We start from the raw sequence: 25,394 nt of genomic DNA on the forward strand, positions 1-25,394 counted from the left end.
CAGACGGGCCGACACGGAGCCGCGGCGGGGCGGGCTCCACACGGAGGGCAGTGTCGGCCCACTGAGACGACACCCCGATGGCGAAGCGATCGGGACAACATGTCTTCTGATCATCAGGCGGCAAACGTGCCGTGAGGAAGCCACCCGTCCTATGCCCAACGTGCTTGAACCCATGGTTTTGTTTTTGTGTGGAACAAACTCAAGTTGCCATATAACAAAGGGATCATAATGCTCAGGGCATTGCTCAGAACATGCCATCTCAATTACTGATCAGCCGCAGATACCAGCACATGATGATGTCACCACAGTGAACATATTTCTTGTGGAATCTTAACTTGGTGCATTTGTAATGAAGCCACTTACCTATGGTGGCCCTGATAAGGGGCGAAGGGTCTCCTATTGCGTTCAAGCATTCCTGCTTGATAAAGTTGGCCACCTGAGGTGGCAGCTTCTGAAAGTATGTCCGAACGTTGTTCTTGAGTATCAGCCCACTGAGTGACCGAGTAGCTTCATCTGAAACACAAGAATGAGTGTTCAGTGATCATTGTTCATCACAATCTGGACCATCACCATCTTGATGACTATGTGTATCTTGGCATGTTTTCCTCTCTTTGTTAAGGGATCTTCTCAGACAATGGTCTTCCATAGTCACTGACTTCACTAAGGACTCTCTGCAGAATGATCAGCCTTGCACGACCACTGACAAGCATCATAAAAATATTTAGCCAACCTCACTAGTATCTGTAGCCTTCACACACTGTCTCAAAATGGCATCATTATAATTATTCTGATTTCACTACCACTTTCCCCACCCCACATTGCTTTCTCACAATCACTTTCACCATACAGCATCATGTTGTGCATAACTGCATAGCCAGTCATTGGATAATGTGCTGTTTCTGAGACAACACAATTAATGAAGCCAAAAGTGAACCACCTCTGCATTCAGCACACAAATTGTTTGCAATCAACATTAAACATTCTCCAAGCACTTTCTCATCCTATCAGCCATCACCTTCATTGACTCAACAATGGCAGCCTCAGCCATTACCTAACCAGCCTAAACATCTGCCATTACCTAACCTAGTGCATCACCCATTTGGTGAAACTTCTGAACAAGTAATGCAATCCATTATATATATTTGTATAAATCACCACAGCTAGCGCAATCCATTATATATATTTGTATCAATCATCACAGCTAAACAAGCCAATGACTGCTGCAAAGCTGAGCACCATATGGTCATGCAGCCAAGGTGCCAGAAAGCCCCATTACTATGACTGGCAGTGGCTCATCAAATGTCATTGCCACACACATAACACAAATGAACAAGTTCTTGTGCTCCCAAACACTACTGATCTTGATCATCATCACCATCTTTGTTCATCTTCTTTACTGTAAACCACCAACTTTGTTCTCATGAGGGCAATCAAACCCAAATGAACAGACAAAATGGGGCATTACCACCATCCCTAGCAATTCAGCCACGAATCCATACTGGTAATAAGGTCATGACAGCAAAAAGCATGCACCTTCAGGAGAGCACTAGCCACATACAAATTAGCTAATACCGAATTATATCACACACACCAGGGCAGCTTCATGATAAAGTTTTCATACATCATCTGGTCCCACAACTGAGCATCTATTCCCAGTTGCCACTCCAACCAACCAGTGCAAGGAGACCCACTACAATCAGCAAGCACAGCTTATGAATACAATGCTATGAGCAAATCAGGTGAGGACAATGACAGTACCCAATGACACTGTTCTGACAGCAGATGATCTGCACCACCAAGGCTGTCAGTGTCAAACTGTGAGGGCCCCCCCATGCTTTAACAGAGTCAGGCATTCTAACTAAATCACTAAAAAGCCACATCTGCTGAATTCTTATTTTGCTGAACCACTAGTTCAAATGGTTCAACAAATCATGCAAAACAGTTTTAAAAGGCATGGACTACAAAAGAGGCACAGATGTGTGAGTAACAAGCAGGTGCTGAGTGGCCACACTTACCCTCAGTCTTCAGCTTTGTGAGAACGAATACCAAGAAGTTGTTGAAGTCTGGGTACTTGTTAAGCTCTTCAAGTCTCTGGAACCTGAGTTAAGGACATAACAAAGCTGGAGAAAAAAATGAATCCCCTTTTATTTGACATATCTTGATTATCACAATCATTCCTTAATGAAAAAGGAAGCAGCAAAAAAATACCCTAAGGTTCAGATGAACCCTCCCACAACAACAGCAAAAGTATATTTCAGTTAGGAGAATCTGCTAAGTTTATCAATAAAAAATATGGTGCCTCTGAGAACCATTTAGGTACACATACATATTTTCCCATATTTTGGCAGAAACCTTCATAACAATATGTTGTGACTGCCATATATGCCTGCCAAAGGTCTTTTACCATCTCCTGTTAGGCAATGGAGAAAATCTTTGGTGCTGTTACCACACATATTGATTTCATTCTATTTTTATTCTAGCCAAAAACAGGCCTCCCAAAAATGAAGGCTCCTGATGCAAAGGGACATATATACTGCCCCTCTGCAAAGGGGCATATTAACCACTATCAATTCAGCGTGCTTTCACAAACTGTAGCATGAAGTACAAAAGAAAGGATGTGTTCCCTTTTATGCAGCATGATTTTCTGCTGAGTGTGTTTTCCAGCCCCTTTCCAGGAGTACCTAGACAATGAACATAATGAAATCCTCAAGTCAGTGATAGAACAATAGGATAATGCATGACATAAGGTAGAAGCACCTTGCTTAATTCAGCATGTACAGTAACAAAAATACTATAGTACTTAGCACTGCGTTTTTATGGCAGTGCATGCATCTTAACAGTAATGAAACATATCACCAAAGTTTACTAATGTACAACCTGTGTTAAACACACTGGTATTAAAGCATAAGCTACAGCAATCACTTCACAAATCACAGTCACTGCTCCACTCAAATATCAAACAATAGTTCATATAAACTGTCATGAGGTAAAATTTATAATGCTCTGAGTATTTAGGTTTAGAGAACTGAAAATGATGTTGACTTTCAAGACAAAATTATTGGTGAATCAGAAACCTTCTATAATTTTGGAATACTCCTTTGCAACAACATGTGAGATTGTTGCTTTGACTATATCTTTATAAATGGCACTGCATATCAAAAATGTTATGTAGCATTATGAAACGAATTGTTCATTTTACTGAAAAGTGGTAAAAATCATATTCTAGCCACAACTAAACACATGTTGGTGGAATAACAGGTTATTGCACTCTCCATGATGTAGACTGAATAGAGCCACATCATCAAAACATAATGCCACAATTTTATTTGTATAGCTACAATGAAACTACTACCATTACTCCAATAATAGACACAGATGACCACCCTAGTGAGTGAATGATAAATTCCAAAATACGATAGGCACAAAATGTGACAAAGATGACGCACATCAAAATTTTGAAATTCGGTGCCAGCCTCCGGGACATAATTTCTCAGATCTAGAGGGCTAACAGCTAATAAATGCTCCGCTCACAGTATATACATCATAACGCCTACATGACTAAGGCAGCCATCCTCTGAGGATGACGCAGTCCCTACGTAAAAAAACACGAAAGGATACATGTTGCACAGCCGTCTGCGTTTCCGTATTAGGAGACTGGGATTCCTTCAACAACTGCAATATCTGCTTCAGGCCATCTTCACTTGGGTGCCACTCCATTTCCTGCGCGCAAACAGCTCCTTGAGTCATGATTTAACAAAGCGGCCTATCTCCCATCAATGCCCCACGCGTTGACTTCGTCTCCACAACAGGAGCCGCAGCTGACAAACAAGTGCGGAGAACTTGGCATAAAATGTACTCAAGAGCTTCTTCGATTAACATTTTTTGGTTGTTTTTTTGTTAGATTGTGGTGATAAAATAAAAAAACTAACAAAAAAGAATGTGATAAGTATTTATTCAAATGCATCTTTTTGACTTTGAGTTCATGAACGGTTTATGATGCATTACATAACCATCATCTCTATCATGTCAAGGCTTCTACCGCCCCCCCCCCCCCCCCTCGCGCAGGAACTGGGTCCCGCGACGTTCTCGCGGGCGGGAGCGGGGAGGTGTTGCGTTGGGGAGGTCGGGGGACTTTTGGCGTCACGCGGGGTGGATAAGGTTTGAAGAAAAATAAGTAGCCGAGAAGTCTTCCGAACACCCGACGAAGTGGGAACATAGTGTGCCGGCCTTCTTAGGGTGCAGGTACGTTCAGTAGCATAGCCAGGATTTTGCCGAAGAGGGGACCAAATTGTCGCAAAGGGGCCTCTGTTCCTCGCTAAAGGGGTCACGTGTTTGTTTTCCGTCGACGTTTCTAGGCTCGGTTACTCATGTTGATGTCTCGAGGGCCTGCCTAAAAGTGCTGGGACCTACAACCTCAAGGAGCTCCCACTTCCTCTAGTGAAGCGGGGAAGGGGTAGTGTGGGGACCAAAAGCCCCCTCTCCTTGGATATGCCACTGGGTGTATAATAAACATCTGAAACTGGAAAGTAACTATGGAGCTGTTTCAGGGTTATGTGCCATGTTTAGCCTTACCAGTCTGGGAACTGGTAGGTTGTGTTAATATCTTGTTAGGGTGCTGTAGGGCAAGGGGTGCTTCACCAGTAGATGACACATTGCAGCCACCCAAAGCATCTCATTGGTGTCTGTGTTGTCATGTGCCAATAATCATTGAAGTACTTCCCATGTCATGCCTCTGACTTCCTCAACAGACTGCCCCTGTAGTATGTCAGATAGTGAGAGGACATATTTGTAAGGTCCCTTTGGCAATTAGGGCACATTATTATTATTTAACAAGTTTTCAACTCTCTATTTTCACTCCTATTTCTGGAGCCAACTGGTGGCTCTGATGCAATGTTTGTTTCAGAGGATGTCTTCCACCAAGGCACTGGGAATGTTAGGACAGCTTATCCTCAGACCAAAGACTGGTCTGGCCCCTCTATCTAATGCTTTCTCTTCAGCCTGTGCACATCACCAGAGCAATAAACCAGGTATGCAAGTGTCCACATGAATCATGTGGAATCTTGTGCATGTGCCACATCTCCAGGATGTGATGATTGCATGATGACAGGATAATTGGGATGGGTTTCAGCTCCTGAGTAAAAAAGTAAGGTTTTAGCTCATTTGTATAGCTTATATCATCATTGATCTTAAGACTGGTTTAGTGTGAAAGGTTGTTCTGTCATCTTCATTATTGTGTTAATTGTTTGTATACTAAGAACCAATTGTTTGTTATTTGTTGTTTCATGCATTAAGCTATCATTTTTATGTTACAGCAGTGGAGAAACAACCTGGGAGAAAGCCAACACAATGGGCCAAATTTGACTGGACAGATGCACTAAACATTGACAGCCAGCTAACTGAAGAAGAAATTATGGTTCGAGACACCTTCAAACAATATTGTCAGGAGAAACTGATGTCCAGAATCATCATGGCCAACAGAAATGAAGGTAGCACTTTCTGAACCCACCTAGGCCATTTGTCATGCCTATAATGGCTAGGTGAGAAGGCTGTTGGTCAACTGCTGATGCATTTTAGAATGCTGCCTGAGCTGAAATGCCAGTTGCAACTCTCATAGTTGTGCCCCCTATGCATCATCAATCTAGTTGTGCTCAGGGACGCCTGAAAGCAATCTCATAAAAACATCCATTGTAGGTACGAAATCCTAAAACATAATAAGTGAGTGTTGTACACTTGTGTTATGTCCCCATAATAGCAAGGCTGCAGTGGCTTCTTGTCAGTCTTGGAGATGATGGCTGATCTATGTCTTCTCTGTCGGGCAGTGTTTCACCGAGAGATCATGACTGAGATGGGCCAGCTGGGCGTGCTGGGTCCCACCATCCACGGCTATGGCTGTCCGGGCGTCTCCTCCGTGGCATACGGCCTGATAGCCCGCGAGGTGGAGCGGGTCGACAGCGCCTACAGGTCGGTGGCTGCCAGCCGCCGTCGCGGGAGACTCGGCCGAGGAGCAGCGCGGGGCGCACGAGTGCGCTGAATCCCTCTGCTGTCAGCTGCGGTGCCGTTGGTCCGTGGTGACGCCCCCCGGTCCGTTGTGGTCCCCTGTCGGGAGGACATGACGTAACTGGTGCAGTCGCCCCCCGAACACCGGGTCGTCTCGGCCCGTCTGACCCCGTTCACGCCACATTCCCGTCTGCCCAGTGATTGACAGACTACCACTGAGCACAGGTCTGCCATGAGCGTCCAGTCGTCGCTGGTCATGTATCCGATATATGACTACGGAACGGAAGAGCAGCGACAAAGGTTCCTTCCCAAACTCGGTAAGACGTCACCGGTTGTGGGTTGTGTCTTGCCCACCATCAGTAGGTCTTCCTGGGCTGTTCTAGTTGGCCGCTATGACGCCGCGCTGTATTCATATCACCAAAAACGGTCTCAAAGAACGTTTTTGAACCTGTGTCACCATGCTGCCCAGTCACCTGAGAGGAGTTCTCCATCGAGGAGCCCGGTAGCGTGGCGGCTTGCTCGCTGCGCCAGCCACGCGGTGCGCGTGGTGGTTGAAGCAGCGGCGCTACTCTGCCGACAGCGCGCGGCGAGCTGGTGGGCTGCTTCGGCCTCACAGAGCCCAACCACGGCTCCGACCCGGCCGGCATGGAGACGCGCGCCCGCTACCAGGCCTCCGACCGCGTCTACCTGCTCAACGGATCCAAAACATGGTCAGTGGCGCCCACGGTCGCCGTGTGAGAGTGGGTTGGGGGGAGGAGGAGGCAGTGGAGACGGCGACGGGCCAGCAACGTGCAGGCTACGGACAGTGGTTCCTTCGTTGAAGGATTTGAAAGCGGCAAGTGCGGGAACCGTAGATCGGATACATGTCTTCAACTGCGGCTCTGTCAGCTTGTCCTCGTGAGCTTCTCTCACTGTCATTATGGCTCCGATGCAGATTCACTGCAACGGCTCCATTCCTCGGACGTACCATTGTTCGCTCGTATCGGACGACAGACGCGCTTGCCCTCGCCACCGACGCGTCACCAGGCGATGGAGGTCGCGACCATCGGCCTCCGTCGCTGACCCAGACCCCTCCCCTCCCGTCCCCAGGATCACCAACTCGCCGATCGCCGACCTGGCCGTGGTCTGGGCCAAGTGCGACGACGACAAGATCCGCGGCTTTATCGTCGAGCGCGGCAGCAAGGGCTTCACCACGCCCAAGATCGAGGGCAAGTTCTCGCTGCGCGCCTCCACCACCGGCATGATCGTGCTGGAGGACGTGGTGGTGCCGGAGGAGAACATGCTGCCCAATGTGCATGGGCTCAAGGTAGGCCTCCAGCTGAAGTGGCCGCTTCTGGCGCTTGGGGTGGCTGCGGGCGACTGTCACTGTCGTCACTGGGGCTTCGCGGCGCACTCAGACGCGGAGGCGATATGGCGTCGCCTGCCTCTCACCCGGGCAGGAAGGGTGAGCACCGGGCGCAATCGAACCCTGTGCCTCTGGCTTCCCAGTCGCGCAGTGAACGCAGATGCGTTAGCCACTACACTGTCGGCACTCACTGCCAGGGACCGCACCTGCCTGCATCGGCGTGCCCGGTCTTGGTTTAGCGTAACTCGTTGACACCACGCTGTCGGCGGCCCGGCCGCGTGATCGCCGGCGACCGGAGCGCGCCATCCCCGCCACCTCCCGCCGCGGCCGGTCCTGACCTGAGCGTCCCCTCGTCGCCGCCGCCAGGGGCCGTTCGGCTGCCTGAACAACGCTCGCTTCGGCATCGCGTGGGGCGCGCTGGGCGCGGCCGAGGCGTGCCTGGAGACGGCGCGCCAGTACACGCTCGACCGGCGCCAGTTCGGCCGGCCGCTGGCCAACACGCAGCTCATCCAGAAGAAGATGGCGGACGCGCTGACCGAGATCAGCATCGGGCTGCAGGCGTGTCTGCAGGTCGGACGCCTCAAGGACCGCGGCCTGTGAGTATTTATAGCGGCGGGCGGCCGGCCAGCGGCGCGGCGTCTTATGTAAATAGAGATGGCGGTCATGGGCGCCGCGGGAAGTGGGCCACGCCGCTGCCGGCGACGCCGCGTCATCGGACGGGTCACGTGTGCCAGACACGTGACATTTGGTGTGATTGGCGGCGGTGGTTTTTGTGGGGGTTTGTCGCAGGACCGCGGCGAAGCGTCCGAAGTATCCGGATGCTTTAACATATGTTCTTTAAACCGGATTGCTGGATATGTATGTTATGTAGTACACATTTGGTGCCCGAATGTATACTACATAGCATATGTTGATCTCATGTGCGTACTTTGTTTGATTTACCTGATCAGCGTAACTCACTATTGAAGTAAGCACCTGATGAAGAAAAGGCTGCCAAAAACGGTTTTTATCGATGAATATCCAAGTAAAAACAGTGATACTTCTTGCTGAAAACGACTTTCCCAGACTGGCCCGAGCGATTGCTCATTAGTTTTCCTCATCAATGCTCATTTCTCCAACATTTCATGCGTAATGAAGGGACCCAAGTGTCGTCAGAAGGCGGATGTTGTTGGCAACAACATCCGCCTTCGAAGGTACGGTAGCGCGGCGGTTCGATGGCAACGCTAGCGCGGCCCGTTCGGTTGCCTCAGTGAGGGGCACGTAGCCAGACTACCAATCTGCCTCTCCCTCGGACGCCCAATTCACTTCCAGGTGTTATATAAGGCAGTAGTCTGCTGTAAAATGGCGTTCAGGCGGGCCACACAGTTCATCCCTTTTTGCGAACACATGACAGATGATAAATTCGGGAAGCGGATCCTGCTGTTCGCTCGCAAGGCTAGTAAGCTTTCGCCAGTCGCATGCGAGGCGTTTGCATGTGCCATCCTTCCAGGTCACCGAAGCGGTGCACGCTTCGCACCGGCATCCACACACCGCATTCAGGTTTCTTCACAGGAAAATGTGATCTTCGATTTTCTGTATGAATGGAACACCTAACGGCTTGCACCTTTAACGTTGGGCCAAACGCGTGAAATCTGTATCACGGCATCGCGATGTACGGCTTGGGACCAGAGTTTGTGGCCGCTGTTGTGAGCTGGTGAAGTTGCAGTCGCGCGGAGCCCGTGCCGTCGTGCCGGCGAGCTCGGGGGATGGCCGTGACGTCAAAGCACCTGCCCGGCAGGGCGGCGCCCGAGATGATCTCGCTGGTAAAGCGAAACTCGTGCGGCAAGGCGCTGGAGATCGCGCGCCACTGCCGCGACATGCTCGGCGGCAACGGCATCAGCGACGAGTACCACATAATCAGGCACTGCATGAACCTCGAGGCCGTCAACACTTACGAAGGTGAGAACGCGGCTCTGGCGTTGGGTGCTCATGAATCGGTGTTCTGCTTGATGCTAGTATTGCTACCACCTGCTTGGAGGAACTGTTGGCGTGATGTGGATGACTTACTTTTTCTGATGTGTCTCTGAAAGATTGATATAACTGTGTCGAATGCGATATATTTTTCGATTGATTATTGATCCACGCACGGGATACGGACAACTTAATAATGACGGCAGATTCCCCGACATTACCAGCCTGTATTGCTTCCAACCGGGGCTTCGTCATGGGACTTCGGTACAGTCCTCCTGCGATCACTGCTGTGTGTATTTTCTGTTGTCACGAAACATCATAACGTCGCTTGCAATAGCAAACGGCACAGGCGCCATCGCTGGCCGGGCGTCCGCGCCGTCGCCCGCCGGCCGTGCGTGCGGTGTCGCCGCCTGGCCGCTGACGCTGGCTCCACCTGGGCAGGCACGCACGACATCCACGCGCTGATCCTGGGCCGGGCCATCACCGGCCTGCAGGCGTTCACCGGCTGAGGCGCCGGCGCCTTCCCGCCTTCAGTCCTGCACAGATCTGACGGCTGCTCTCCCTCCAACTGCGGCGGGGCGCGGAGCCGCCACCCGCGCCACCTGCCTGTACTGCACTGTAGCGGGCTGTCTATGCTGTAGCTGGGCGCTGGGCGACCGCGCCAGCTGCCTGTACTGTAACGGGCCGCGCAGGGCCGCTGCCCGGCCGCTCCACCCGTGCTGTAGCAGGGACGCAGTTAGCGGCGTTCGTCCGCCGGCCAACAGAATGTGATATCGAATACGCATGGTGCTTTATTGAACGCGACCTGTAGACGGAACACGGGGGATTTGACAGAGACCGGTGTTTGGTGGGGATGGGGTTGATCACAGCGCGCGCTGCAGGATGGCGGCGTTCTGCAGCTGGCCGTCCTGGACGCTGAGGCTGTCGTCGGTCAGCTCCTTGCTCGGGAAGGTGGTCAGCAGGCTGAAGGGCGTGCCTCCGTACTGCGGCCGGGCTCTGTGCGTCGCGTCGTCAAGGAAACCGTCGGCAGATGGGCGGGATCGAAATACTGGCATGCTGCACCCACCATACGCCAGTCACAACACGTGGGCGAGGTATGCGATATGAAGGACACTTCAAAGCTCGGAATACTACTTACGCAAAACTCAGAATATTGAGACCCACTGCCAGCGTATGGTACACTACGGCTCTTTGTGAAGGGGAACTTGAGTTGAAAAAAACGCGGGGACAGAAGAACAGCATAACTGGTAAACAGTGCATCACGCAACGAAAAGCGTAGGCGAAAAACGAAAAACTGCGTAGCGTGCCCCACGCCCGCCTCCTCAAAGGATACGTGACGATGTAGCGCCGCAGGTCGCCGATGGTGTGCGACAGGTTGAGCTTGATGATGAGCCGGGAGCCGTCGGCCAGTCGCACCTGCACGCTGGTGGTCGGCTGGGCCTCGTCCAGGCCGAGCGCGGCGCGCGCCGCCGCCTCGCTGGCGGCCGGGTCGCCGGCCGAGGCGGCGGCGGCGGCGGCGCTGGCGGCCGGCGCCGGCGCGCCCACCACCGCCGGCGCCGGGCTGAAGAAGCGCCACAGGAAACCCATCAGGCCGAGCAGGCGCCACAGTATGGCGGAGAGTGACCAGCCTTCGGCGGCGGCGGCCGCGGCCGCGGGCTCTCCCGGGCTGAAACACAGCCACCGTGGCAGCCAGAGCGCGGCGGCGGCGGAGCCAGAGCGCACCGTTGGCCTGACCTCACCGCATAACCCACGGGCTTCACACAGGCCGACCAGGCGGCCGACACACTGATTGAGAACGACCATCCCGCTGACTGACTGGCTACCTGGCTAACAGACTGGCCTGACATGATCTGATATGACCAGATCACTGACCTGCCCAGGACGTGACCGCGGCCGGAGAACGGCTTAGGCTTGGCCTTGGGCTTCTCGTAGTCCTCGTGCCGGTGGTCCTCCATGTCCAGGTGCACCTCGCCACCCTGCGCCTCCCGGATCAGTTCCAGCGGCACCTGACTGCGCATGCGCGGACCACGAGTCGAGCGTCAGCAGCGGGCACGGACCGCCACGGGCGCCTGAAAACACTCGGCCGCACGCGGGACAAGAATGTTCGGCAGGTCCGAAGACACCGACCGCGGACGTGGTACCGGGTGTCGGGTATGTCAGATGACATTCAGGGCCTGAGGGCGTGTTCTCGGTCGCCTGGTGACGGGATTAGCCCGGTGTGTACGGAACTGATAAGCTCGTAAACGTGAGCAGCTCATAAACGTCATTCCTCCTAGAATCTCAGTGCATTTCAGCGATTCGCCGACCTCGGGACATTCACGGGCGGCACTCCTGGATGGCACTCACCCGCCGCGGACAGAGTTCAGGAACTCCTGGTTATCCGGATCCGAGTACTCGCGCAGCTCTCCGTCGTCGACGCTGAAGCCGGCCTTCCAGAGCCGCAGTTTAACGGTGCGCGGCTGCGGCGGCCGCCGATCGGGCGCCGCCGGCACCTTCTCCGAGTCGCTGCCGGTCTGGCCCAACCGGTACCCGGAGCCGCCGAACGTGGACGGCTGCGGCCGGCCCGGCTCGCTGGTCGGCTCCACCTCCTCGGCGCCCTGGCTGCGGGGCGGGGCGGGGCGGGGGAGGTACAGCATGCGGACGCGGAGGACGCGACGGCACCGGGGGCTGCGCTTCATCACATGAACTGATGGGGCGAGGGCGAACTACAAGCATGTCAAGGAAAACGAACGCTTTAATGTTTGTTTTAATGACTTGTAGTTCAGCATGATGCTAAGGATTGGGGTGTGTGTGGCTCTCCCCCACTCCAATCCTAAGGATTGGGGGGGGGGGGGGAGAGCCACACCGAAGAGACAAAGTCCAAGCCACGGCACGCACAGCACAACACGACACCACGGAGACCGATGGACGACGAACCTGTCCAGTGCAAATGATGCCGTGGACGTGACCCCGTAACGTGGCCATCACCACGTACGCGTAAACAGGCCGATATAGAGCAGCATGGGCGCACAGAGATTCATGTCAGTGCAATCGCGCTGTCGGCATCCCTGGCCATCCCGGGACCCTGGCTGATTCAGCGGGCTTTTGACATTCTGGGGGATCTCGGCCCTTCCGTGTTCACAGGCGGACTTCAGACGTCGTCACCGCCTCGGGGTCGGCCCGCTGGACTATATGGCGGTTTGCGGGGTTCCTGGCGTTACCGGTAACATTTTGCATTCACCATTTCCTTTTAGACCGTGTCCGTTTATCCCCAATCATCCCACACAAGAAAACGGTGGCATGCGGGAGTTGTTAGCTTTTAGAATCCCATCAGGTTTCTTTCGAGTGAAACGTCACGTCAAACGTGATGGTTACCCTTTGGCGGCCCTGAACATTTCCTTGACGATGTCCTCGCCCCTCTTGCCTCTGCGCGGCCCGAGGATCTGCTGGCCGCTCGTCTCCGAGCCGCCTGCGAAGAACGCCTGGCCGTCCTCGTCCGACTCGTCCGAGTGCGCGTCCATCAGACCCTGGATCGTCCGAATCCTGCCAGCACAAACGCAGTGTATGGACGGCACTGCACGGCGAGAACTGCATGGAGACTTCTTCTTTTTTTTGGGGGGGGGGGTTCTGAACCGAGATGGCTGGCCTTATGACCACCGGTCAGCCCTGCAGCTCGCACCGGGCCCAAAATCAGCAGCACCACTCACATTTCGTTGGGTCATCCCGCCTCAATTTGCATGAACATCTTGTAACGAACAAAAACGGACATAGCCGCCATCATACAGTATCCAAATCAATACAATGCCTGCAATCCTGAAATCACATGGTTACCTCAAGTATGGGGGCGACAGTACCGGGCATGGAGGCGCGTGAGCGCAACAAATCGATGACATGAATCGGTGATAAACCATTCCTTTATTATTCTTTTATGATTACGCGTCCTTCATTGTGGCCTGCATCAGAAACAAAAAATGATTTCCCCAATTAATTTTAGCCCATTCTAGCAACATCATATATCACAGCCAATTGGCACATTTTGGTCACTTTCATCCAAACACAGGAACGAGCTGTCCTAAACCCAGGAAGAAATTGGATTTGGGGAGGGGTAGGCTAGGTGTCCATAGATTGTTGCAGGAGCCCAATATGTTCAACATTCAACAAAAGCAGCAAAGCTGATAACTAAAGACCTAGTATCCACTTGAGTAACCAATGCCATCCTGAAGAATGTAGCTCTGAAAACAAAACTGCACCAACTGGCTAAATGATGTTGCAAATGACCCAACAAAAAATATTGCTGCAATGGCAGCAAAAGACTTGGGCCCAAATTCTATATTTTGCATATAATTGCCACAGAAAAAATATTTGCATCATCTAGAACCACAAAAATATTCACAGGAAAATCAGCTTCAAGACATGCAGTTCACAGCAAAACCAACATGTAGTAAAAGTGAACTTGGAACAGGGTGATGCATCTTATTACAGGTTCAAACAAATTTACCAACCTATAGAACAAATACAAGATGTACATCATCCTATTTTATTACCATCTTAACAAAATTAGGTTTAATTCCTGTTATGTATTAATCTCATGAACTGCCAAATAAGAACCTTCAAGGAATTTGTGATGAACATGTCTCAACCAGGTTAACAGACAAAAGGAGCAGACTAGTACCCTTTGGAAGATCAAGATCAGTGTGCATAACATCACTGTGTAAAAAGGTAGGGAAACCAGTGTGTAAAAATCAGCAGTAAAGGCCTAAAAAGCTTCTGACTTTGCCAGTTGTTCCTATCTCTTGTGGACTGATGTTGAGCTTCTACAAAATTAGGAGGTACACAGCACAAAATGTGGACAACCTCCCCTTATGACCAAAACTACAAAACTTTTCCATTGCACCATACATCTATGCAACATCAGTGCACTGATGATGTGCATCAATCTCAAGGTGTACATCAATCTCAGGACAAGCCAAAACACACAGTATTGTCACATTATTTTAGGTAGCATATATTTTCAGAGGATGTTTGCCAGAAAATACACTTGCAGCATAATAATTCCTTAAAGCAGTGGCTTTCCATGTGCTAAAACTGGTGGTGCAAGCCAAACTTTCAGCTGAGTACTCAATTTTATGATATGTGTGCTGCATTGCTGCCACAAATGAGGTGTCAATGATGTATTCATGTTGTCACACCCACTGCCCAGGCCCAGATGAGGATTAAATCCAAATTTTGACATACTATGCATCATTTGTGACCTGGTCTTATGAGATTAGTTGATAATTTATCATTCCTTTTGCTATAACATATCATTTATTATGACATGGATTTATACCCAAATCCCTTGATTATCTTTTTCACAGATCATTTAGCTTTGCACTCTACACTTTTACTTTGGATGTTTAAAAAACAATATTGTCTCCAATGCAGGTGAACAAATATGCAACTAACTCACCCAGACTGTCTCTGAGCTCTGTTCTGAGCTGGGCCAGACTGAACCTCTTCAACTGCTGGTTCTGCTCCTGCTGCAGCTCCAACCACCTCACCTGCTTCCTGGTCTTGTGCTTCATCTCCATCATTGTCATAGAAGTTGCCCATGGCCACCTTAAACAGCAAAAATACTGGGTAAGCACAATGGTAGAGGAACTATTAAATTACAACACAAAAATGCCTAAGCTATTTCATAGGATCTCTCAAGATCCATAGTTTGAATCTCACTCACCTGGTAAAACATCACATCAAACAATAAGTGAGCAAACTATTGAGATCAAATGTGCCACAACCTGCACTGCACACAGTGTGACCACAACTGTAGGTTTGCAGAAGCATTTTATTTCCTGCATCATCATTTCATGCAATATTCAGCTAAGCTAGAAAAAATCCCATCATTCCAGATAGCTGGGTGATTTGGAAGTAAGGACATGCATTTTGAAATGCTTTGTGTAGTGTTACTCCCATGTTTTGACCATTTACATGTGCACACTACACTTTACTAATATGATGCAAGCAACTGAGCAGGACGAGAAACTGATCAACCAATCAATATCAACACCAATCGCTACCCACGTCGAGGTTCCAGCCAGCCGCTTCCAAAAAGAAAGTTGCTCGCTCCGTATCAACACCAGTTATGGCCATAAATTGTGCCAACAATGCTTCATTATCCGCCATGGTGCTAATCGTCTGTGATTGACCACTTGTGTCAACTCCACCGCTGATGTCTGACCACCTATCGACACAGTGCAGCCAAAATTCGCAGCTGAAGTGGTGATAGAACTGAGGGTTTGCACGGCACGTCCCCTTTCTCCTCCGCTAATTCTCGTGTGTTCCCGAGTTGCTTGTCTTCGTCCTTGTGCACTTGCGACCGCGCTACTCCTCGAATCAAATGCGCTACGGTGACTAAGCTACACAGATGGCATAGGCTACGAAATGTAATTCTCCCAAATGATATTGGACATCTCGCGCCCGTCCACTGTTTCAAAATAGAATAAGTCCCCCCAAAGGCTGCAGGTCCAAGTTCATCACACATTTCATCAGACCATTCATATCACTCTTATTTTAATGTTCATGCATGACACCTGCAATCATATGTAAACAAGGGCATATCTAGGTTGGCCAAACAGGACTACCTCACAGACAACCACATGGCAAAAACCCAAATGACACATTTCTGGAATTTTAGGAAGATTTGAGGACATTTGTTCCGCATAAATGTTTTAAAGGCGCTCTTTGCGGTGAAATCGATAAAATAAGCTAAACAGTTTGATTGAAAATGATAGCAAGCTTAAATAATAACCTGCGCGCTGCTAGAGCACGGCGGAACTTTTTGGGCAGAATTGGCTGATGCAATTTTTGGCATAGATATGCAACGTGCTGCTCCAATAGTTAAATGACATCAGACGTGACAAGCATGCAAACTGACATCTATGTCGCAAATTGGGTGCAAAACTGATCCTCGCAAGATTTTTGTGATTGAACCACTAAAACATGCTAAAAAGCCAAATTCACTGCGTGCGTCTTTTGAGATCAACCAATGCGGTCTTGAAGAGATATACTTTTGATGTTTATGTTTGACCAGGCAGTGGTTTTATTTGCGTAGACTGTGAATAAGCCTTGCAGCAGGTTTATGAAAATATATTGCAGCACTTTAGCTCGATGCAACACAACATCGAGACTTACCAAAAGGCGCGAAAACAAAGAGTTGCTGCGATTTCTGGCGCTCAGCAAGTAAGGTGGGGGGAATGGGGGTGTGTGTTTGCTGAAGTGTGGAGTTTTGTAACATTACCCGTAATCCGTTTCTTACCTAAATCGCTGTGTGTTAGCCATATGTAGAAGGATTCAGTTTTTGTGGGCACCCGGGCACCCTGCCCATGTTCTGGCGTACGTTGCATCATGCTACCAGGTACGACATAGAAGACCATTTACCCTTTAGGACCGCCTCCTACAAGCTCCTGACCGGTTGAACTACATTGAATCTGGTTTGGGACGTGGTAGATAAGTTACATTAGGTGCGCCCTGTGTGAGTCTCATCTGGATTTGAATTTGTTTAGTGTATGATGGGCAACAACACTGGGGAAGAGTTTCCAGCCATTGACAACTCACGCTGCAGGCATTAGCTCTAATCATTGGTTCACTCATTCCCTTCCATTCCCTTTTTTATCTTGCATGACTTACATAAGCTGTTTTTTTGCGCATTGGTCAAACAAAACCAAAAGTTAAAGTTTGGGTGCATTGAGAAGAAAGCTTTTCAAAATTTACATGGATGTAAATGCATCAGTGAATGCCATCAAGTCTTCTCTTTACACCTTTGTCATGTATGTGTACAAGAAAATGGTCATCCACCACAAGCACAGACCAGGTGCTATCCCATGATGCGGAAAGTGAGGGATCTTGGGACACGTTTTTCATATCATGTCCCTGCCTGTGTTTTTTATGTTGTTTTTTGGCACATAAAGGCCCTGGTAGTTGACATGCCCTCAAACCAGAATCATTAGCTTGTTCAAAATAAGGGCGATGCAGGAAGGAGTGCATGAATAGTGGCATGGGAAATCCGGTAGCAATTAGTACACTTGTGTGTCATCCTTTTCACACGAAGCACCATATGTACAAAGTTCCATTTAGTTTAGAATCATGGATCATTCAGACTCATTACCCATGCAGCACTGTTCCATGCACTGATGGCATCTTGAAGATATTTAGATGTGGTTTCCTTCTTTGCTGCATGAAGAGCAGTCCTACTAGGGTTGGTACAGCACTGCCTCCAGCCATGCAATATAGATTTGCTGGATGTTGCACAGCATGTCTTAATGTTTTTGTTTTTTTTAAGAAACATGGATGCCTTTAGTTTGCAGTCCTCTGCATGCCCGGTAAACTCGTTCTCTAGGCTGGTGAGATGTTTTCAAAGGTTTGACATTTTCACAACTTATCTCTTGTACATCTAACATGTGCAAAAATGTCCCTGTTTGTGTCCAAAGCATGCCCCTTCTCTCACACATTGTGATAGACACCAGCATCAAAAGGTGAATTTAGGTCTGGCTCTCCATGAAGGTTAAACAAATCTGCACACAGGTTGTGTGTGCACATTCACGGCAATCGGTGCTGCAATGATTGCTTGTTTGCCCCGTTACCCTGCAGCTATCTGCACTCTGCATTTGCCGGTAGAAACGTGAAGAGGCAGTCGGACAAGTGCTCGGGAATTAGGGAATTAGACGTATATCTCACACCTTTTCTGCATGATGAGCAGGAATCGCCCTGACGTTTGTGTTACTCTAACTCACCTTGCAGCCCGGCTGATCTTCACGCCCGTGTTGATCGTCTGTAGCGGCCGGCGGGGCGAGCTCACGCGGGTGGCGCGGTGATGGCTTGCAACCTCTGCGGGTCGTCTTGCGACGCGCCTCTGCTGTACGGCGAGCTTCTGCGCAAGCGAGAGATTGTCTGCCACCACTTCTGCTTGGTGAGCGAACGCCTGTATCGAACTGCCGTTCTGGTCGCTTGCTTGCTGCTGTTTTTACGTGATTAGTGGTGAGATCGCGAGTGGGTAGAAAACAATATTCAAACGAGCTTTCCGGGCGCGTCTCTTTCCTTTGATGCTGTTCTGGATGCGGACTTCCGTTCCGGGAGCTTTCTTCCTGATTATACCGTGGTAAACCTGTCCTGTCCTTTCCTGTCCCATCCGAGTAAAGCTAGCTGAGTATTGCTATCACGTACCCTGTTCCCACGTGGAAAGCATTCAGTTGTGCTGTAGAAATGTAAGAGAAACGGCCGCCTGATTTCACGTCCTCAAACCTTCATTTCGTCTGCTTTTGCAGCTATTTTCTCAGGGTCTGCCGCAAAATGGTAGCGATCATGAGGGACTCCAGGGTTTCAAGCTTCCAGATATACGCAAGGAAATTAAGAAATCTGCGCGTAAGGTAGGTCACGAACCGTGGTCTCGTGAAAATCCGAGCCCAGGTAGACTCCCTGTGCATTGGACTCTTTTCCTCCAGCTATGATGGCTTTGTTCCGTTCTCTGAACTTCAGAGATCAAGAAATGCCTCTTTTCATGTTGACATGCATCTCAGTTGTGCCCATCCTGGCGGAGAGCGTGACACTGGATACTGCCTGACACGCCCAAGGTAATCTTTGCTATGGCCACCACCAGCACCATCTGTGACTCTGGCCCGGCATGTCAGGTGCCATCTTGTCTGGGGACGTCTTGGTCAGGTGGATGGCGCCTTCGGCTCCCTCGTAAGCGGTCCAGGTTCGAATATTGGTTGCGCCAGGGCTCCTGAGCTGTTATAAGACCATTGCAGTCGCTGACGCTCCACAACACGATGTGCGACGGCTTGCGTCGCGTTCCCCTCAACAGTGTAATCTCCCACATCCCTCTGACCCGTGACGTCAGACGGGGGGGGGTGACGTCACCAGCGTGACCCGGGCCCGGTCGGTCCCCAGGTGTGTCACTTCTGCCAGCGGCGCGGCGCCCACTCCCGCTGCCACGCGCCAGAGTGCAGCAAGAAGTTCCACGTCAGCTGCGCCGTCCACGCCGGCGCACTGCTCAGCTTCTTCGGCCGGTTTGAGTGAGTCGCCGGCACCATCTCTCGGGAGCAACGGACGAGTCCACGCGCGTTTAAATCGCGGCGTATGAGTGTGGACGCCATCAACTCTTCCGCGACCTCGTTCCATTTTCATGTTGTGATAAGTGGCTGCCGAACGAATCAAAAGCTGAAGCGAAACGAACGTGTTTCCATCTCCGTAAGCCGACACACCGCCCACGCGTTCAAAGCTATTGCTGGACACCACGGTCTAAAACCATGATGTGCGGTAGCCCCCGCACGAGGCCTGCCGCCGGCACGAGCGCACGTCTGTCCCAGAGGGCGGCGCCGCCGCTGCTGCCGTCGGCTGACACGGGGGCGCGGCGGCTGCTGTTGCAGGGTGCGCTGCGCCCAGCACCGGCCGAAGGAGCGCGAGCCGGCGCGGCGCCGGCCGGGACCCTGCGGCATCTGCCTGGGCTCGGCCGGCCACGGCGGCGGGCCCGGCGTGCTCTGCACCCCGTGCTGTGGCCACACCTTCCACCGGCTCTGTCTGCAGGTGGGCGGCGCTGCCGGCGGACCGACTGGCTGCGCTCACATTCGGAGGACGTGCTCCGAATTAGGAGTGGAGGTTTTGTGGTCTTGTATGTTTCTGTGTGCGCCGAAACCGCGTGATTGGCACCTTAATGACGTCGGGGATCGGTATATAGACAGCCGATGATAACATGCAGTGAAATCAGAAAAATAAACACCTTGAAACACTAACATATGGCAAACCCTGCGTTTTAAGCGTGGTGATAATGAGATATATATCGTCCCCAAACATTCCATTGGAACACGGCGTACCGGGTGAGCACCGACTGCCACATTCTTTGTCGCAGAAAATGGCTCTGAGTTCGGGCTACTTCTTCACCTGCCCAATATGTCGCAACAAGAACAACCGGACCGGCTTCCTGCGACACATGAAACAGTTCGGCGTCTACGTGCCGCAGAGGTGAGACTGCTCTCTGATCATTGAGGCTGATCTCTGATCAGTGACAGCTGCTCTCTGATCAGTGAGGCTCCTCTCTGATCAGTGAAGCAGCATGTGTCGCTGATGTGACACGCGGTTGTGTCAGCAGCGGACCTGTGGCACTTGGCCAGCGGGTGCAGAAGTTGTGGCATGCGGGCTCCCTTAGGGGACCGTGGCACACGATCAACACGTGGCAGGGCTGTGACACGCGGCCTCCGGGTCGCAGTTATGACGTACAGCCAGTATTCGCCAGAGCTGCGGTCCAGCCCTGTTGGTGGCTGTCCGCAGCTGCCGTTTTCAGCACACGGACAATTTTCGCCAGCGTTCACGCCCTGTCAGTGTTTTGTCCGGACCATGGCGCGTCAGTTTGTGTCCGGCAGTGTCACGTGCTCGCCAGAGCTGACGCCCGCGGATGCTCTCCACCACAGGACGCTAGCTGGGAGATGGAGCCGAACGCATTCTCCGAGCTGCTGGAGCGACACGAGGGCTGTGATCAGCGATACTGTCTCAGCAACTCCGGCCGGTTCCACTTCATCGACGGTCACAGGTCAGTCGAGATGCCAGTCGCGGCCTCTGTCACGCAGGGTCGCGGAAGATTCAGACTTGCGCCACGTTGTACGGCTGCTGTGTAGAACGTGAAGGTCTGTCGATGTCCCACGCTTTGGAAGTGGAACTAGCTGGTGACCCAAATAATGTGTAGGGCAGCGTGCCATGCCAGAAGACGTTGGTTTACCGGTTGTCCATCTGACCATATTGCTACATTTTATCAATCGCTATGGCTAGCGTGAAACGCGCCTTTAATAGTGCATGTCACTGTACTAGATGTCTTTTTGCAGCCTCGTAATTAACGTCAAATGATAGGCCGCTGGCCACCAATGTCGCCTTGCGCCCTCTCACGTCCGCCTGCCGATCTGATTCCGCCACAGCGAAATGCAGCAGGTGGGTTGGCTAGTGCCGGGGGAGGGCGTCCCCCACCACGAGCGCTTGCACAGTATAAACATGCCTACCGCTGGCGCCCGTGCCGAAGCCTCAGCCTGCGCAGACGGCCGTCACCTGCAGCGCTCTCCTGTGTCGGCAGCGACTGGAGCCAGCTGCTGTGTGGCTCGTGCGGTTCGCGCGGCGCGCACCGCGCATGCGCCGGCCGGCCGCGCCGGCCTCCCTGGTACTGCCCGGACTGCGCGCCGGCCTTCTGCGCGGGCCAGCGCGCGCTGCCCGGCCCCCGGCGCTCCTCGCTACGCCAGCTGCTGGTGCGTGCGCCGGCCTCCGCCGAGCCGCCGCCACGGCCGCGGAGCGGCTGGTACACGCTGAGGGCGGCGTCACACGTCGGAACTTTAAATGACATATGCGGGGAACGCTCACGATTTTCAGTCGTTGGCACGGTTGTTCCATCAGATTCCAATCAATATCATCGTATTACCATATGTACTACGTTTAGGTGCTCGAATTGTTCAAACCCAGCATCTCACGCGTTTGGCTCGTTTCTGCGCGTTCGTTTGACAGCGCCTGTGAGGGACAGAGTGATGTCGCCGCCGGAGAGTGGCGTCTGGCAGCCCCGCCAGTCCAGCTGCAGACTCCGGTCTGGCCGCCCCTGCCCCCCCTCCCCCCCCTCCTGTCGTGCAGCGTGCCTGACGCGCCCACCGGCAGCACGTGACCTGACCTCTGACCTGGCCTCAGATGAGCGAGCAGCGGCCGGCAGCGGCGCTCTCGCTGGCAGATGTCGTGGGAGAGCTGAGCTGGCTCAACTTGATACGCGCCCTGGACCAGCCGGAGAGGCTGCTCCACTTCCGCTGGCGCCCCGCCTCCGGCGGCGTCAAGGTCAGCCGGGTCACGGTCGAGGTCAGGCGGGTCTCTTCACTGTCATTCGCGCCACTCGTGGTTTGGTCAGCGTCAGGGCACGGTTAGCACGTGATCAGCCAAGCCATGTAGGTCTGGTCAGAGTTACAGGCTAGGTTAAGCTAGGGCCAGTCAGGTCATGACCAGGACGGCGTCAGTCGTAATTCGGTGACTGCGAGGGTCGGTGAGGTCATAGCCAGGCCCAGTGTCAGGTTTGTTAATTATGACTGGAGTTTATAGTCCAGGTTAGAGCATGGGAGGCGCCATGGCATATAATGAGGGCCAGGGCAGGACAGCTGATAAGTTTGCGTTTCGATTATCATCGTCAGGATTCTAAATTATCGACTTAGAATCGATATGAAGTCCTGTGGGCACATATCTCAAACACCGATGAACTGAAATTCAATCGACAACAAATGCGCAACATCATCTGTTCGCTTATATCAGAGAAATGCAAAATATTTGAGAAGGAAGACTGAGAGGATATTTTTCGAGCAGGCGATGTGACCAAGCCGAGGAGGTCAGGTCATGGCCACTCAGGTCGCGGTTAGCGTATCAGGTCACGGCGGAGCACGGCCGATGCCGATATGGTCGGATGTTCGGTGGCGGTCACCTCGGCGGCAGGTGTGGCTGTAGTCCTCGGCGGTCCTGGGCGGCAGGGGCGCAGGCTGGTGCTCGCGTTAGACTGCGTCGGCTGCTGGGCTTGGCGATCATTGGGCCAGTGATCGGTCTTTTCCTAGGTCATATGTTTGTCACGGTCATCCAGACCACGGCCCGTCAGTCAGGCGGTATGGTCAAGGTATGGTCAGAAGGCCAACTTGGAGTCCGGAAACTGGTTGGACCGTGGTCGATAGAGGTCAACTTTGGTCTGGCGCGTGTCGGTTGGCCAGACCATGGACATTGTGGTCAGAATCACACGGTAACCACCCGGGTCACGATCATTCATATCGCCGTGAGTAAGAACAGTCCGACCGACCAACAACTGGCCATCCGCAACCGCAGTTCACTTACCGCCCGCCGTCAGTGCCTTGTCTCGCTTCGTCTTGTCTCAGTCAACCGCTGCTCTGACTTCAGATTTCGACGCGGCCCGTGGCGGACCCGAAGAACCCGGACCACGTGATCGCCGGCGTCACGCTCGCGCACGACGACTGTGACCTGCAGCCGGTGGTGCTGGTGACGCGTGCTGAGCGCCGCGCCGCGGACCGAGTCAGGCGACCGCACCCGCCAGGCCAGCGCGCCAACTCGCGTGCCAAGCGAACCGCCACATTTGCGAAGCGCCACGACTCGTCTGCGAAGCGCACTGACGCTCTTGTGGCGAGGCCCGGCGCACCCGTGGAAGCAGCGATGGGGCGCGGCGAGCGCATCAGGATTCCTTCTGAAAAGGCCGTCATTAACGTCGAACGAGTTAGAATAACTAGCGGGCGCTCAGACTCGTCTTTGAACCTCACGGATACTTCTGCGGTATGTTTGAGGTCAACTGGGCGATGCTTGGAAGGGAGCGCCGCCGTTTTGATTAGCGAACTGAGGATTGGCTTGGTGCCAGTCTGCGAATGAGCCCTGGTCACCCCTGATGTTGCGGTCCAACAACCTCCCATTACCAAACAGTAATTTTGGCGTACCTTTTGGCGTGTGGAGCTGACGTGCAGGCAGTCCCCATGTTGTTTTCTGGCCGAAATGGCGTCAAGACCACAGGTGGTGGCCGCCCCGCCGCGCGCCTTGTAGCAGAAGGTGTGATGCTGACGACCCGTCTCGTTGCAGGTATCCGTGTCTTGCCCTGACGGTGGGCGGCCGGGCAGACCGAGGAGGCGCAGGAACGGGCATGACCGCGGCACCCGGGATCGAGAGCGTGACGGGCACCGGGAGATCGAGAGGGACCGATCGAGCAAGAGGGACCGGCAGGTCGAGAGGGACCGATCGAGCAAGAGGCACCGACCGAGCAAGAGGGACCGATCGAGCAAGAGGGACCGGCAGGTCGAGAGGGACCGACCGAGCAGGAGGGACGGGCAGATCGAGCAGGACTTGCAAAGGGAGCGGGATCGACAGTTCCGTCGGGCCGAGAGGGTTGCCTGGCAGCAGCGGGACGGCGGAGACTGCCAGATCCGGCGGGACCAGCAGACCTCGACGGAGCGCATAGACCGACGGCGGAGCAGAGTCACCAGATTCTGCAGTCAGTGGGACACCGTATTGCATCACTTCCGCCAGGGCGGCCAGGAGCAGACCGGTCGGCCGCGCCGTTCGCTGATGGAGCGCAGCTACCTGACTCGCCGCACCGTTCGGCCCGAGGCGCTGATTACCGAAGTGCCCGCGGCAACACGTCCCCGCTCCCGGCGCCCGGTGTGACCGCCGGCTGACGCCCGTCTGCCCGCCAGTGACGGACGTCTGCCCGCCGGCTTTCGCGTCCCGCCACATTGGCCTCCGGAACGTGGCGAGGTCGGTGATGCACCGCCGTCGGACTGTCTCAGACCTGAAGGTGGAGGACCGGGCAGGAGACTCGACCCCGGCGGCGCGTGCGGCGAGGGACACTAAAGACACCGTGCATGTTCTGACGGAAGACTCGGTGCGAAGCGACGACAACCGACGATTGTGTGTGTGTAAGGAGGGGGGGGGGGGGGGTCGTGTGTGGGACGAACTGGCGTGGTGGCGGTGTCAGCCGCGCGGCCGGACGGCCTTGGTGCGATCTCTTCGGACCCCGTCAGAGGCGCGCCGGCGCCACCAGTCGTGCTGCCATCTGCCGGCGAGTCGGGATCTGATTCCGGCTTCTGCCATAGCCCCACCCCCTCCCTTGGGGGATGTATCTTGGCAACCAAGTGAGGAAGCTGATATGGGTCTGTTGTATGGGCGCGGGTTTGAGTCGGTGGCAGGTAACGCCGGCCATGCATCTGCCGCCTCGCATTTCAATAAGCAGTCCTGCTCCTGGACTTTGCTGGGGCTGGGATTTGGGCGCCCCTTGTGCGCCAGGAAGTGTTTGATCGCGCGGTGCAGCGAAGGAACAAGGTGTTCTCTCCATGGTGGACCCGTCTGACTTGAAGGCTCTATAAGTGCGTCCGGCTGGTCTGCTCTGCCTATATGTAGGTCTGGCTGGTCGTGGTTTGGCTTCATTAAGTGGGTCAAAGTTTGGCATACTAGGTTTATCGGAAAATGATAACTCATGAAAACATTCCACACACTCTTCTGCGCGACCTTTTTTCCACACGATCCGAATCGAGCGAATTACCTGTGTGCGCTCTTGTTACACCGGTGTATGTCGAAGGGTGCCGTTTAGATGTGGCCAAAGAGC

At 52.9% G+C, this 25,394-nt stretch overlaps 4 protein-coding genes and 1 long non-coding RNA gene across 5 annotated transcripts; 3 read left to right on the plus strand and 2 right to left on the minus strand.

Moving 5' to 3' along the window:
- Positions 1 to 343: 343 nt before the first annotated feature.
- Positions 344 to 3,806, minus strand: LOC119089524 (uncharacterized). The gene is made up of 3 exons (XR_005093155.1): positions 3,619 to 3,806; positions 2,016 to 2,091; positions 344 to 513 (listed from the first exon to the last, which is right to left on the minus strand). It is a non-coding gene; the product is annotated as an uncharacterized LOC119089524 (long non-coding RNA).
- Positions 3,807 to 4,064: 258 nt separating this feature from the next.
- LOC119089523 (glutaryl-CoA dehydrogenase, mitochondrial) lies at positions 4,065 to 10,127 on the plus strand. The gene is made up of 10 exons (XM_037212259.1): positions 4,065 to 4,242; positions 4,904 to 5,027; positions 5,313 to 5,486; positions 5,820 to 5,961; positions 6,223 to 6,314; positions 6,578 to 6,707; positions 7,087 to 7,303; positions 7,709 to 7,938; positions 9,120 to 9,280; positions 9,734 to 10,127. The coding sequence occupies exons 2-10, from the start codon at positions 4,907 to 4,909 to the stop codon at positions 9,799 to 9,801; spliced, it is 1,335 nt and encodes a 444-aa protein (XP_037068154.1). The 5' UTR covers positions 4,065 to 4,242; positions 4,904 to 4,906; the 3' UTR covers positions 9,802 to 10,127.
- Positions 10,066 to 15,601, minus strand: LOC119089339 (NSFL1 cofactor p47). The gene is made up of 8 exons (XM_037212008.1): positions 15,332 to 15,601; positions 14,721 to 14,869; positions 12,647 to 12,814; positions 11,639 to 11,893; positions 11,165 to 11,302; positions 10,838 to 10,958; positions 10,626 to 10,765; positions 10,066 to 10,288 (listed from the first exon to the last, which is right to left on the minus strand). Exons 1-8 carry the CDS (start codon positions 15,431 to 15,433, stop codon positions 10,156 to 10,158), a joined length of 1,206 nt encoding a protein of 401 aa, XP_037067903.1. The 5' UTR covers positions 15,434 to 15,601; the 3' UTR covers positions 10,066 to 10,155.
- An 892-nt stretch (positions 15,602 to 16,493) lies between these two features.
- On the plus strand, positions 16,494 to 19,324 carry LOC119089340 (PHD finger protein 7). Its single transcript, XM_037212009.1, has 4 exons — positions 16,494 to 16,664; positions 18,047 to 18,215; positions 18,571 to 18,672; positions 19,196 to 19,324. The coding sequence occupies exons 2-4, from the start codon at positions 18,120 to 18,122 to the stop codon at positions 19,322 to 19,324; spliced, it is 327 nt and encodes a 108-aa protein (XP_037067904.1). The 5' UTR covers positions 16,494 to 16,664; positions 18,047 to 18,119.
- A 2,186-nt stretch (positions 19,325 to 21,510) lies between these two features.
- On the plus strand, positions 21,511 to 24,693 carry LOC119090512 (zinc finger CCCH domain-containing protein 13). The gene is made up of 4 exons (XM_037213327.1): positions 21,511 to 21,531; positions 21,959 to 22,099; positions 23,192 to 23,578; positions 23,876 to 24,693. The coding sequence occupies exons 2-4, from the start codon at positions 21,959 to 21,961 to the stop codon at positions 24,455 to 24,457; spliced, it is 1,110 nt and encodes a 369-aa protein (XP_037069222.1). The 5' UTR covers positions 21,511 to 21,531; the 3' UTR covers positions 24,458 to 24,693.
- The last annotated feature ends 701 nt before the right edge of the window (positions 24,694 to 25,394 follow it).

The sequence above is a fragment of the Pollicipes pollicipes genome, unplaced genomic scaffold, assembly GCF_011947565.3.
Source record: "Pollicipes pollicipes isolate AB1234 unplaced genomic scaffold, Ppol_2.1 Scaffold_3087;HRSCAF=3621_pilon_pilon_pilon, whole genome shotgun sequence".
NCBI lineage: Eukaryota > Metazoa > Arthropoda > Thecostraca > Pollicipedomorpha > Pollicipedidae > Pollicipes > Pollicipes pollicipes.

What these genes read in the sequence shown, in the direction of transcription:
- LOC119090512 (XM_037213327.1), top strand. Translation starts at nt 21,959, where the DNA reads ATGAGCGAGCAGCGGCCGGCAGCGGCGCTCTCGCTGGCAGATGTCGTG. An exon ending in CCGCCTCCGGCGGCGTCAAG is followed by an intron (nt 22,100 to 23,191) that starts GTCAGCCGGGTC and finishes CTCTGACTTCAG; the next exon opens with ATTTCGACGCGGCCCGTGGC. An exon ending in ACCTCACGGATACTTCTGCG is followed by an intron (nt 23,579 to 23,875) that starts GTATGTTTGAGG and finishes GTCTCGTTGCAG; the next exon opens with GTATCCGTGTCTTGCCCTGA.
- LOC119089523 (XM_037212259.1), top strand. Translation starts at nt 4,907, where the DNA reads ATGTCTTCCACCAAGGCACTGGGAATGTTAGGACAGCTTATCCTCAGA. An exon ending in AAGGTTCCTTCCCAAACTCG is followed by an intron (nt 6,315 to 6,577) that starts GTAAGACGTCAC and finishes CTCTGCCGACAG; the next exon opens with CGCGCGGCGAGCTGGTGGGC. An exon ending in CCAATGTGCATGGGCTCAAG is followed by an intron (nt 7,304 to 7,708) that starts GTAGGCCTCCAG and finishes CGCCGCCGCCAG; the next exon opens with GGGCCGTTCGGCTGCCTGAA.
- LOC119089339 (XM_037212008.1), bottom strand. Translation starts at nt 15,433, where the DNA reads ATGGCGGATAATGAAGCATTGTTGGCACAATTTATGGCCATAACTGGT. An exon ending in CTGAACTCTGTCCGCGGCGG is followed by an intron (nt 11,303 to 11,638) that starts GTGAGTGCCATC and finishes GCGCATGCGCAG; the next exon opens with TCAGGTGCCGCTGGAACTGA. An exon ending in TCAGCCCGGCGCCGGCGGTG is followed by an intron (nt 10,766 to 10,837) that starts GTGGGCGCGCCG and finishes GCCGCCAGCGAG; the next exon opens with GCGGCGGCGCGCGCCGCGCT.
- LOC119089340 (XM_037212009.1), top strand. Translation starts at nt 18,120, where the DNA reads ATGGCTTGCAACCTCTGCGGGTCGTCTTGCGACGCGCCTCTGCTGTAC. An exon ending in TCTGCCACCACTTCTGCTTG is followed by an intron (nt 18,216 to 18,570) that starts GTGAGCGAACGC and finishes CTGCTTTTGCAG; the next exon opens with CTATTTTCTCAGGGTCTGCC. An exon ending in TTAAGAAATCTGCGCGTAAG is followed by an intron (nt 18,673 to 19,195) that starts GTAGGTCACGAA and finishes GTCGGTCCCCAG; the next exon opens with GTGTGTCACTTCTGCCAGCG.